The sequence below is a fragment of the Lissotriton vulgaris genome, chromosome 3_1 (genome assembly GCF_964263255.1).
Source record: "Lissotriton vulgaris chromosome 3_1, aLisVul1.2, whole genome shotgun sequence".
NCBI lineage: Eukaryota > Metazoa > Chordata > Amphibia > Caudata > Salamandridae > Lissotriton > Lissotriton vulgaris.
The window spans coordinates 626,856,865-626,870,189 of record NC_141689.1 but is presented as its reverse complement, the minus strand read 5'-3'; the positions used below and the strand labels follow the sequence as shown (position 1 = coordinate 626,870,189).

General features: G+C 42.9%; 1 protein-coding gene across 2 annotated transcripts in view; it reads left to right on the top strand.

The window, feature by feature from the left end:
* Positions 1 to 13,325, top strand: part of ARB2A (ARB2 cotranscriptional regulator A) — a 1,549,567-nt gene that overhangs the window by 812,166 nt on the left and 724,076 nt on the right. For both annotated transcript variants that reach the window (XM_086960917.1, XM_086960918.1), the window contains exon 9: positions 2,623 to 2,742. In XM_086960917.1, the coding sequence (XP_086817043.1) occupies positions 2,623 to 2,742 (120 nt within the window). The remainder of the gene's footprint in view (positions 1 to 2,622; positions 2,743 to 13,325) is intronic.

Sequence of the window (13,325 nt, the reverse complement as noted above, 5' to 3'; positions counted from 1 at the left end):
TGCCATTTCGGCTTTCGTATGCAGGTGCAATCCTTAACAACATTAAGCGTCCGATATGATCTAACCTGATTGAATTTGAATCAGATCTCCCCTTGCATACACAACAAGCTTTTGCAATGCAATAGCTCTCGCATTTTTGAGAGTTTAAGCTATTGGCATTGTAAATGACGAGGCCTTTTATTTATATGTTTTGATAATTAACTCATAAATAAAAGGCATTGTCATTTACAATGTCAATAGCTCAAACTCTTGTAAATGCAAGACCTATTCAAAGAAGTGGCCGCCATTATCCTGGGCTGCTCGTAAAGTGAAAGCCCACAATGTGCGCTGAATTTTGAAAGCATGTGATGCCTGCTGTAGGAGAACCTCATTTAAGAAAATCGTGCTTACAGACTAAAAAAGACATGCTGTGTAACAACCGAAGTAAAAGTGACAGTCCTCATGGGAGGTTACAAATGAAAATAAGGCGGTACTAAGGAGAGACTAACAAGCCTGTTAATGAATCAGAAGCCAGCATTTATGAAGGACAATGACACAAGCCAATGACAAATAGGGGCAAAGAGTGGGCGGGGCTTCTATGTCATACTCCAACACAGCATGTCTTACAGAGCAGCTAATGCGCTGCCCGGCCTAAAAAGGAGTCTGCTGCAGGTATAGTGTAGGCTAGGTTCAGAGCACAAGTCCTATACAAAGAAGTGGGGGGACTGACCAAGTTAGGCAATATGCAAGTGACATCATGACGCGTGCCATCACAGCACATGACGTCACAACGCATGACATGCCATATGGCATCACAGTAGGTGACCTCACTGGAAGTGACATCACAAGAAGTGACATCAGGTACTAAGATCTCACACATATGTTTATTAGGTGTATTATGAGTACATTTAAGTGCATTATGATATTTAACAAATGGGATGTGGAGTCGGGGTTGTGCCAAAAGAGTGGGGCAATCCTGATGCAAAATCTGGACCTCAACTAATAAATTTTTTTAAAACCCTGCCACCAACAAATTGGCAACAAGGAAATGCATGGTAGTAGATCTGTTCTGCTTAATTGGTTGCAAACAATGCATTTTAAAATATTTTATGGGGTTAAGGCATCTGCTGCAGAGGTCCCCAGTAAATCTCAGGGAATAACAATGGTAAGATAACTCTGGAGGTTAACACAATAGTTGGAGAGATCTGGGTTTTATGTAGTTCAAAAAATGAATCGAAGTAGTATAGAAGATTATGTAGTCTTCTGCAAAACATAATCACCCACTGTTATTGGGGGATGGGACGGGGTTTGTTGAACCTCTATTTTGTTGCTACCATCTTCGGGTTTGTTATTCATGATATCGCAACACACATGGTGTGCATCTCATACAATATTGTGAGCATAAATGTACCACTTAATTATGCAACAGTGCTCGGATGTGTGTATTACATTGATTTGCACACTTACATGAATGGATAATGGGTAAGTTATGATAAGTGCTCTAACACTCTGCATTGGGATGAGTAGCGCTATGAAATAAATTAATCAGTGCTATTTAAATTGTTATTTGTGTAAATACTGGGATAGACTAACCCATCTGACATTCTTAAAGTGCATGCACGTGTATATACAGGGACTAAACAATGTAAATAAAAAGTATGCATCTTTTTTAAGTACCTGTGAAGAGATAACAAGTTGTGTGCTTTTGTTTCCTCTCCCTTGCATTGTCATGTAAGTGTGAGGTTCCAGGCCGCCTTTAGTCCGATACTCGATCAAAAGGAGGCCTTAAGGCCCCTTAACATCTGCCTTTATCTTTAACAAAGCTGGAGGTGAAAAAAAAGCCCCCTCGCTGCCTGTACCTTGCTGCTAGGTGCAGGAACTGCTGAACATGTCCCAGTGTCTGAAATTTACACTGGGACAAGTTCAACATTTTTCTGTGGGGCCCAACTTCTTGGCAGGGTGGATGGCGCCACCCTGTGAAAAAAGTGGTTGGACGCTATGTACCAGTGTGTACCCCTGACTCGTGGCCTGGCTAGGTTGTACGGCCCTGTTATGCCCAGTTCATCTCAGCTCTGACCCACCTGGCCTCTTATTTAAGACTATGACTCTTCCTATGATCTGGAAGACCTGACTACAATCTTAATCTTTTGAAAAACACAAGAAGCGTTACTTCGCTTACCTTACCTCTATGAACAACTGCGTCCAAATCAGTTTCTAAGCGATTTGGGTTCTGTAGTGTTGCCGGATGTTGGGCAAGAACCATATTGTATGTTGCGCATGGGAGAGACCTGTACCCCCCTGCAAGCTTAAGCGTCTGGTGTACGGCCAGGAAAATGAATAAATAGACCGGGGAGCCAGGCGTGGTCAGGTATTAGACCACCACTGCAATCACCGTGTGTTCTTGGTCCTTTACCTAAGCCTGGGTCCGACCCCCGCCACACTATAGGTTCCAGTTGCCAAAAAATCTATACAGACGCTTATCGATTTTCGGCTTGTTAAATGTAAAGGTAATGTACAAAAATGTAACATTTGAAATGGCAAAAGATGTGTGGTCTGTTGCTCTGAATATGTTTGGACTTTACATAGTGGTTTTATAATAGCTGATTTTGGGTGGATATGTAAATTATCTATTTCTGTCTGCAGGAAAATGGCTCGCCAGAGGAACATGCGTTGTACGTGTGGGACCACTTCATTTCTCAAGCACCTGCTGAGAATGTGTTTTTCGTTGCCCACAGTTACGGTGGACTTACATTTGTGGAACTGGTAAGTTCAAACTTGTTGCGTTTTTTTAAAGAGATGCTCAACATATATACTATGTGCTATGTATGAACTTTGATATATGAACTCGTAAAATACCTTAAATGTCTCTTTTGCATTTTAAATGACTTTTTCTTTGAGTTTCTTTCCTTCAGTTACTATGTTTAAGACTACACCTATTATCGAGGGAAGTTAAGCCACTTTTGTAAAGGCCTAAAAGCTAAGGCAACTGTTTATTTTCAAAAGGATATGGGTTATAAGTGTAATATTAGTTATTGGGAGTGTAGAAAGGAAAAATAGGGTAGATAACTCAGGATGAAAACCACATTGCAGGATAAATGCAAGAGAGTAAGGAATGCATTATTTCCGAATGCACGTTCCATTCCAGCACCGTTGTGTACGCCTCCAAACCAAACATCTTTCCACGGCTAGGTAAAATAAATGCTTTAATTTTAATAACTGTTAGTGTAATTTTTGATCTAGTTGGAATGACTGTCATTAGACAGCAAGAGGCACACACTTTTTTGCCACATAAAACACTGGCTTTGACGTTGTGAACATAAAAATAGTTTAGTTCTGTTGTGTATTTACTTTTGATTTATATCTCCTCACGGCACGACCCTGGTGTTCCATTCTAAAATCACTAGGCCCGTCCCGTGGCAATGTTGGGCAGTTTGCAAGAGGCTACCGGAGTTAGAAGACGTGTACCTGGTGGTGCTTTCTTCTCTAGGAATAAAGCACTCTTTGCCTTCAAATTGTCAGCTTTATCATTCAACAATGTGGTAAAGAGTGGAGAACTGGCACCACTGTTGAGAATTTCACGTGTGAGGAGTTATTCGTTTTCAACTTTTGGATTTCGGTGATTCGTGCTGGTGTTTACAATGGGGCAACAGAGGAAGTTGTGTGCTTGTTTGTTTTTTACAGTGGCAGAGCAGCGCTCTGTATATGTAGTAGACCTTTGTACTTACTACTATTCCTATGAGTTTAGAGTTTATCGGTTTGTATCTCTTCCTTGAGTGACTTTACAACTTCATAAACAATGTGAACCAAGGAGTGTCCAAATAACAACTGATTTTTAGCACAATTTCTGCTATTCAAATGTAAAAAAAAAGAATTTTCAGCTGGCTTGCTTGATGATTTCATCCAACAGTCTTTTTTTATTTTCATTGCTTCATAACATCCACTTGCATTGAAGAATCAATTTTCAGTCATTCATAGAAATTGTTCAAAGACAAAAATTATTTTCCAACTGCTACAGCCTTCGCGTTTCGTCCCCTCAGGGACAACATCAGGGCTTAGAACAATATTGTGGTGTTCCCAAAAATGAGTCCATACCGATTTATGACCCAGTAGATCGTACCATCCTCAACTAATCCTTATATGTCACCAGTTCGCTTACTGAAACTTCCCCTAAATTTATGGGACGTCAGCCCTCAAGATGGAATTAGTGGCCGTAATTTTTCTATATAATTTACTTTTAATGCAATCTCCCTCTACAAAGAGTTCTACATCCAGATACTCAATCTTTTTTGTCTGAAAATTCATAGTCAAATTGACATTAAAAGTATTGTCATTCAAGAACATTAGATAATCTTCCATATCTCTTTTAGTCCCCCTCCAAAGTATCAAAATGTCGTCGATAAAACGACCCCAGAATAAAATTGAGTCAGTCCACTTCGCGGCTCCTGGGCTCCAGGCATGCTCCCTCTCGTACCAACCCATGAAAAGGTTGGCATATGAGGGGGCAAACCTGGAGCCCATCGCCGTGCCCCTAATTTGGTGATACCAATCATTCTGGAAAATGAAGAAATTATTGTTTAAAATTAAAGAGCTCATTGCCACAATCATCTCTGAATGTTCTATTAGACTGGCACTTCTTTGACCAAGGAAATGTTTTAATGCTGCTTCCCCTTTATCATTATTGATGCAAGTATAGAGTCCTACCACATCAACAGTGACAAAACTCATACCTTCTTCCCATGTGACACTTTCCAACTTATTGAGGATATCCATCGTGTCTCTTATGTATGAGGGTAAATTATGAACTAGGGGTTTTAGAAATAAGTCCACAAATTCTGATAGATGTTCGGTCATACTTCCTATACTAGACACTATAGGTCTTCCCGGTGGGTTTAACCTTGACTTATGAATTTTTGGAAGTGTATATATAAAGGGAAAAGATGGATATACCACCCTTAGGTACTTATATTCAGCATCATCTAAGAGCCCAGCCTCTTTCTACGAGAACAGACGCTCTGCAATCATCCTCACTGCTGCTGCCGTTGGATTATGAGTCAGTTTCTTGTAACATTTTTGATCTGCCAATTGCCTAGCAATCTCTCTACAATATTCTTCCTTGTCTTGTACCACAATGTTCCCCCCTTGTCTCCTTCTCGAATCACAATATTCCCATCGTTTCTCAGACTTTTGAGCGCTTCACGTTCGTCAGTTGTCAAATTATCTTTACATTTACTGTATCTACCTGTTCTTCTATCCCCATCTTGAATGAGGAATAGAAGAACGTCTGTTCTCGTGGAAAGAGGCTGGGCTCTTAGATGATGCTGAATATAAGTACCTAAGAGTGGTAAATCCATCTTTTCCCTATATATACACTTCCCAAAATAAATAAGTCAAGGTTAAACCCACCGGGAAGACCTATAGTGTCTAGTATAGGAAGTATGACCGAACATCTATCAGAATTTGTGGACTTATTTCTAAAAACCCTAGTTCATAATTTACCCTCATACATAAGAGACATGATGGATGTCCTCAATAAGTTGGAAAGTGTCACATGGGAAGAAGGTATGAGTTTTGTCACTCTTGATGTGGTAGGACTCTATACTTGCATCAATAATGATAAAGGGAAAGCAGCATTAAAACATTTCCTTGGTCAAAGAAGTGCCAGTCTAATAGAACATTCAGAGATGATTGTGGCAATGAGCTCTTTAATTTTAAACAATAATTTCATCCTTTTCCAGAATGATTGGTATCACCAAATTAGGGGCACGGCGATGGGCTCCAGGTTTGCCCCCTCGTATGCCAACCTTTTCATGAGTTGGTACGAGAGGGAGCATGCCTGGAGCCCAGGAGCCGCGAAGTGGACTGACTCAATTTTATTCTGGGGTCGTTTTATCGACGAAATTTTGATACTTTGGAAGGGTACTAAAAGAGATATGGAAGATTAGCTAATGTTCTTGAATGACAATACTTTTAATGTCAATTTGACTATGAATTTTCAGACACAAAAGATTGAGTATCTGGATGTAGAACTGTTTGTAGAGGGAGATTGCATTAAAAGTAAATTATATAGAAACATTACGGCCACTAATTCCATCTTGAGGGCTGACGTCCCATGAATTTAGGGGAAGTTTCAGTAAGCGAACTGGTGACATATAAGGATTGGTTGAGGATGGTACGATCTACTTGGTCATAAATCGATATGGACTCATTTTTGGGAACACCACAATATTGTTTTAAGCCCTGATAATGTCCCTGAGGGACGAAACGCGTAGGCTGTAGCAGTTGGAAAATAATTTTTGCCTTTGAACAATTTCTATGAATGACTGAAAATTGATTCTTCAATGCAAGTGGATGTTATGAAGCAATGAAAATAAAAAAAGACTGTTGGATGAAATCATCAAGCAAGCCTGCTGAGAATTCTTTTTTTTTACATTTGAATAGCAGAAATTGTGCTAAAAATCAGATGTTTATTTGGACACTACTTGGTTCACATTGTTTATGATTTTTTGTAAGTGGTTGGTTGAGGTGGACCACTCCAAGTGGTAGTGTCACAGCTATTATTGAAATAAGTGATGTCAAATTAGGATCAAGCAATTAATATATATCACTGTGCACAAACTAATTCCCTCATCGCAGAGCTAAAGTTTCATTGACTTTACAACTTGTACATTTGGAGAAAAAAATTCTGTGTGTATCTCTTTGTTGTGTGACTTTACAACTTGTACATTTGCAAATTTTTCCTGTTTGTATCTCTTATGTAACTCGTGTAATCCAAAGTCCTTATGTAACGCAACTGGTTCTTTTGTGAAGCACTCTGACACCTTTGGGTAATATTCGCGCTATTTAAAATCGCATTAAATAAATCAATAAAAATTACAGGACCGGAGGCTTCTTATTATGCTTCTCTTTCTATTTATTGCCACTCACAGCAGCCAATCAAGACATTTTGTATTCAAAGTAAACTACACATCCCATAATGCTTTAGTCACATGTCACTTCCTGTATGACCCTATAAGAGCCACCATAACTAGTCCTTGAGCCACTTTCTTTGCTGCTCACGCAGGAAGTTAAGTGCATTCATCATTACTGTTATACTTTCTATGTATTTATAATGGCACTATTAATCCGGCATGCGCCACTAGTTTAAAAATGTTATCACACTACTTGTGCTTTGTTTTCAGCTTGCTTTGCCTGCTTTCATATGCATTGTACAAGAGCTAACTCAAGCTACGTCTCCCACTGTGACCGGGAACTTTGTTTGGGGCTGTTACCGATCAGGCTTCCAATAACCAATAACAATGCAATTGGAAAAATGTGCCAAACGTCATGGTTTTCCTACTCCTGCTGAACCAGCTCAGGACATCTCGACTATTGACCCCCGAACTAAGTCTTGGCCTCACTCTACTACTCTCTCTTCACTACCTAATCCGGACGGTAAGTCCAAGCAATCAGACACGGACATGGACACAGATACCTCGGGAACCTCCCCAGATGAGGCCCCTCCCAAGAAAAGGTCCAAGAAGTCCAAAAACATAGAGCAGGACCTCTCTCAAACGTTTCCACTCCCTTCACCCTCAACCCGGCTGATATAGTTCATCCCAGATTGTCTGACTGGGCACCTGCCTCTGAGTTTGCAGCTTATCTGCACGACAACCTTCGCAGGAGTTTTGATAAGGAGGTGTGGAATAGGCTTCGCTCAGAATGTCCTAGGCCCGATATCCCTGACAAGGTGGCAGACACCCCAGAAATAGATTCGAGTTTACTAACCTTCCTGAAGAAATTTGAGAAGAACCCTAAAAAGGGTATTGAATGCTCCTAACAAGGTTGTCAGGACAAACTTCTGGATGTCGCAGGATCCCTCGCATAGATCTTAGAGATGGCTTTGAAGGCACCACTGGCTACCGATTGAGCAAAGAGTTAAGTTTAAAGTCCTTTGCTTAACTTTTAAAATTCTTAAACTAGCTTCCCCTCCTATTCTTTCACAGACTATCCTGCACTATGTCCCTGCTAGAACTCTTCGCTCTGCTGGATTGAACCTCGCCATTGTGCCGCACTTTAAACGAGCTAGAATGGGTGGACGCTCGTTCTCAGTGCTGGAAGCTTCCCTCTGGAACTCTCTGCCTGCTCCTCTCCGTTCAATCCCTGACTTGCTTCCTTTTAGGAAGGCTTTGAAGACCTTCCTCTTCTCCACAGTTTAGTCTTGTCTTCTTGCCTTCTCTGATGTGTTGTGTTATCCAATTCTCCAAGCGCCGGGACGCCTCTTGGCTGCGGCATCCGTGCGCTATACAAAAAATAAATAACATAACATAACATAACCAGAGTCCCATACTTCAGTGGATCCCCATGTCCTGGCAGGGTGGACGCAACGAGCTAATTGCCTATTTGGGAACGCGAACTGCGCCATTTATACGGAACAACGCAAATCGCTCCTTATGCGCATGGATTCCAATCTCATAGAATTGTCTGCAGCGGAACTAGGGCCCTTAGCAGATAGCAATCTCTTCGGGGAAAACTTCGTCAAAGATGTTGATAAATATGTGGGCACGTTCACAACCCTCGACAAGGGACAGTCTGGCATCAAGAGGGTATTTCAGGCAGGACTTTTTAATAGGGCCAGACGAGGCCAAAGGCGCTCGTTTGGCCATCAGTTCTTCCAAGGTCCTCAACAAGGAGATTTCGGCCGCAGTGAGTGGGACTCCACTCGTTGGGGTACCTTCTACCCCACCAGACAGCACTTCAACCGGAGCTGTTTCAACAGAGGAGTCTACCGTGGAAGTTTCCAAGCCCCTGAATCTACAGGTAAGAGCTCCAGACATTTTTCCGTTACCCTTGGGGGGGGGGTCATACTTAATTTTCCTATCACAATTGGGTTCAACTCTCGCAGGTTGCTTGGATATTGCAAACAATTCAGGGTTTCCAGTTAGATTTCTATCAGACCCCTTATCAGCACAGACCACCCAGATAGTTTTCTTTTTCCCAGCTCGAGTGTGATTTTATAGATTCCCAACTCTAAGAATTGCTGCAGAAATGCACAATAGCATATTGCGACGAGGGCCCTCGCGGTTTCTGCAGCAATATATTCTTGGTACAGAAGAAAGGCGGAGGTTACAGGCTGGTACTGAATTTAAAGGAATTCAATCAATTCATGAATTAATAGCACTTCAAGATGGAAGGCCATCCATCTTATGGTGGATCTCTTGAAACAAGACGACTGAATGGTCCGTCTGGACCTGAAGGACGCCTATTTGTCCATCTCCATTTTTCCTTCCCTTCGCCGGTTCCTTCAATTTCAGTGGCGGACCGATGGTTCGAATATTTGGTCCTACTTTCGTACTCTCCTCAGCACCATGGTGCTTCACCAAGGTGATGAAACCAGTGATAGCATACCTCAGAGAAGAGGTAGTTTGCATGATAGTCTATCTGGACAACATACTTATCATGGCGCAGCCTCCAACTTTGGTAGTACAGCATTTACGCATGACCATTGCTCTGGGACATCTTAAGGATTTTGGGGGCCCTGGGCCAAACATATTTTCGGTGCCCCTGTTCAGAACAGCTTTGAATTTATTTGAGCCCCTGTTTCCCACGCAATTTACGCTTCATCAGCTGTGTTAGCGATCCAGTTTGCATCATAGGCACTAGCCTATATATTCCCGAGGTAAATGGACGTGCGCCGCTGACAGCGGTAGGATTTAGTGTTTCCTGCCCTGCTACTAGGTTTTAAATACTTTTAAAATTGTACATGTGTGGCTGAATTACTCTGTACTTTTTAACAATTTCTCCTACCTACTCGCACTTGCACTTTACTGATTCTGCTTGCCTATACCTCCTTAGCTGCTTCGATTCACATCTCGCTATTTCTCCAGTCCTAGTCCGCTGCGGCTGATACGCCGATTGTGCGGAGGGCTGGGGCTACTATCGGGCTCCTCACTTCTGCTCACACAGTTTCCACTTCCTCAGCTGCGTTAGCGATACAGTTTGCATCGTAATCATTAGACTCTATATTCATGATTCAAACGGACGTGCACAGCGGACGTGCCGAAGGCGCGCCAATGGAAAGCCCTTCTGCACCTGGAGGCATCCCGGAGGCGTCCGGCGCCGGCCATGCTGCCCAATTCCCATCCGGTGAGTTTCTTCCACTATATTACAATAGGGAAAACGGTTTAGCCTTAGGCGGCTACCATTATGTCAGTGTACAGCGGCTGATCCGAGCTTTGAGGTAGATTTTCGATGCAATGAGTGCAACTGGTCTCTCCTCCAGCCCAGGAATCTCACACCCAAGATCCTCCCATGCAACAATAAGTGTAAAAACAGAGGACTTAAAGGCCACCCTTTTAAAATTGTCACTCTATGCAAAAGCATGAATCACGTGCTTATGGCCTTCTTTTAGATGAACAGCCTGATTTTTTATTTCTCACTGGGACCTAGCTGTCTGAAGCCTCCTACTTCAGTGGATCCCCATGTCCAGGCAGGGTGGACGCAAAGAGCTAATTGCCTATTTGGGAACGCGAACTGCGCCATTTCTACGGAACAACGCAAATCGCTCCTTATACGCATGGATTCCAAATCTCATAGAATTGGCTGCAGCGGAACTAGGGCCCTTAGCAGATAGCAATCTCTTCCGGGAAAACTTTGTCAAAGATGTTGCTAAATATGTGGGCACGTTCACAACCCTCGACAAGGGACTGTCTGGCATCAAGAGGGTATTTCAGGCAGGTCTTTTTAATAGGGCCGGACGAGGCCAAAGACGCTCGTTTGGCCATCAGTTCTCCCAAGGTCTATCACCTCAGCCATCCCTACAGGTTATAAAATCCTTAGGAGGGACCGACCGAGTGGGAAGGGGGGCGATGTCACCATAATTTACAATCAAAAACTAGACTGCTCTCCCATCCCAGTGGAAAACATCGAGGGCGCAGAGTCCTTAGGCTTCCGCTGTACCTTATCCCCCAATAATAGCATAGCTGTTTTTTTTGTTTTACAGACCTCCCAGTGCACTTGGAAATGGTATTACTACGCTTAATACAGCCACCACCTCCCTGGCCTTAAAATAAAACAACTACCTTATTCTGTGAGATTTCGATGCACATATGGACAATGGAAAAGACCCTCAAACTATTTCCTTGTTGGAGACGCTGCAGGCCTGTAACATGTTTCAATCTATTTCTTCGGCCACCCATGAGAAGTCCCATACCCTAGACCAAATCATTCACAACTTTGACATATCAGTAAGCCTACCTCTTCCCATTATCTGGTCTGACCACCTCCTATTAAAACATGTCATTCCCAACTCTGCCACAGCCCCTAGGGCTAATGCAGGGCAGAGGGTTCCTAATTACAGGACGTTCCAAAAAATATCCATCCCGATGTTAGCAGATGCCCTCGTCGTTCCTCACCGGAGCTGTCTGGCTGCCCCGACTCGGACACCCTCTCAATAGATTCATGTCTCTGAACCAACAGTGATGCAGTGGTACCAGTTGTTTCCCGCTCCTCAAAGAGTTCAGCCCCACCTGCGCCGTGGTTTAACAATTCCCTCAGATCTAGCAAAATAAATTGTAGTAAAATGGAACTGAAATGGTGTGAATCCTTCTACCTGACAGGAAGGTGTATATAGACAACTTAAAAGCTCATTACATTCTCATGAAGGCAGCCAAGAAAAACTTCTTTCAAACCAAAATAGAAAATGCCCAAAATAAGAGAAGAAAATCTTTAGCATAGTTAAATCCTTTACCGCTCCAAAAGCCGGCACAAAGGAAGGGACATACACGGAAGAATGGTCTAAGCAAATAGCTCAATACTTCCACAAAAAGATCTCCGTGATCCAACAAGCCTTCACTAACATCTCAGAGGAAGAACTGACCTTCTTCCTTGGTTCCTATGGCATATTTCACCTTTTGGATCCTCCATCTTTACTAGCTTTCCCTGAGTTTCAGCTTGAAGAGTCACTGACCATTCTCCAAAGCATGGGTCCTACCGAATATCCTCAACCTATGAGCTCCCACCACAAACCTCACGGTAAACCAGCTCTTTAATGTGTCCCTCTCCTCAGGCAACATGCTGAAATTATGGAAGAATGCTAAGATTCTTCCACTGATGAAAAAGGCTACGCCAAACCTACGGACTCTGCCAACTACAAGGCAATCTTCCTTCTTCCGGCACTCTCCAAAGTATTAGAGAAGCATGTAAAGAAGGCCCTCGAAAAACACATTGAACATGGGAAGCTCCTTCATGAGTCCCAATCAAACTTTTAGGGCTAACTACAGTACGGAGTCCGCTCTGCTGGAAGTGACTGAATTTCTCATGGGTAGCTGGACCAGGGAGACAAGGCTGTTCTGATACTGCTCAATCTGTCGGCGGCCTTTGATACAGTCCCACATGAGAGGCTTCTGGAGAGACTTGCTAACAACGGCCTGCGGGGGAGTGCGGGGGGGTTTGGACTGCCTTAACATGGATGTCATCCTTCTTGGTAAATAGATCTCAGGATATCTGGCTCCCCCTTTCTCATCCCCAATTCCGGCCATGAATGTATGTGTATCTCAGGGCTCCATTCTCAGTCCTACCCATTTTAATATAGATCTACCCCCCCCCCCCCTTTTGCATTTCTGCGCTAGAGGAAGAGGGCGCTAAAATTGTTTCCTATTCTGATAACACTCAGCTGATTTTTACGTGTGAAAAAGGAACCGATTTTAACAGGGCAATGATTGGGTTTTGCCTCCCCAGGTTTTTAACTGGCTTAAGATCAATCAGCTGAAGTGCAATCCTGACAAAACTTATATTGTTTTCTTTGGTAATCCAGAAACACCTGACTGGAGCTCTTGGTGGCTTTAAGATCTGCTGCCCCCGCCTGCGGAAAAGGAGAAAGTAAAAAACGTAGGAATTGTCATAGACAAGATACTCTCCATGCGCTTTCAAATCCAAAATCTAACTGGTGCTTGCTTTGGCATACTCCGTATGCTAAAAAAAATCCTGCCTCTGTTACTGCTTGAGAGCAGAAAGATCTGGGTGCAGTCTCTGGTGACATCAAAGCTTGACTATGTCAACAGCTTGTAACTCAGTCTTCCCAAATCCCCTATTTAGAGCCTACAATTGGTACAAAACGCGGCAGCCAGAGCCATCCTGAGACCTAAACCCAGATCTAGTATGACCCCTAGTCTTAAGTCTGTACACTTGCTCCGCATAAAAGAACAGATCGACTTTAAAGCGATGACCATCTTCTTTAAAGATTTCCCTGTCTTGTTGGCTACCTAAATAAGCCCATTAATCGCTACACAACATCTAGACCCCTAAGATCTTCCAATGTCGCTGGCCATCGTGCCTAAAATATGCCGTGCCCGCACTGGAGGCAGATCCCT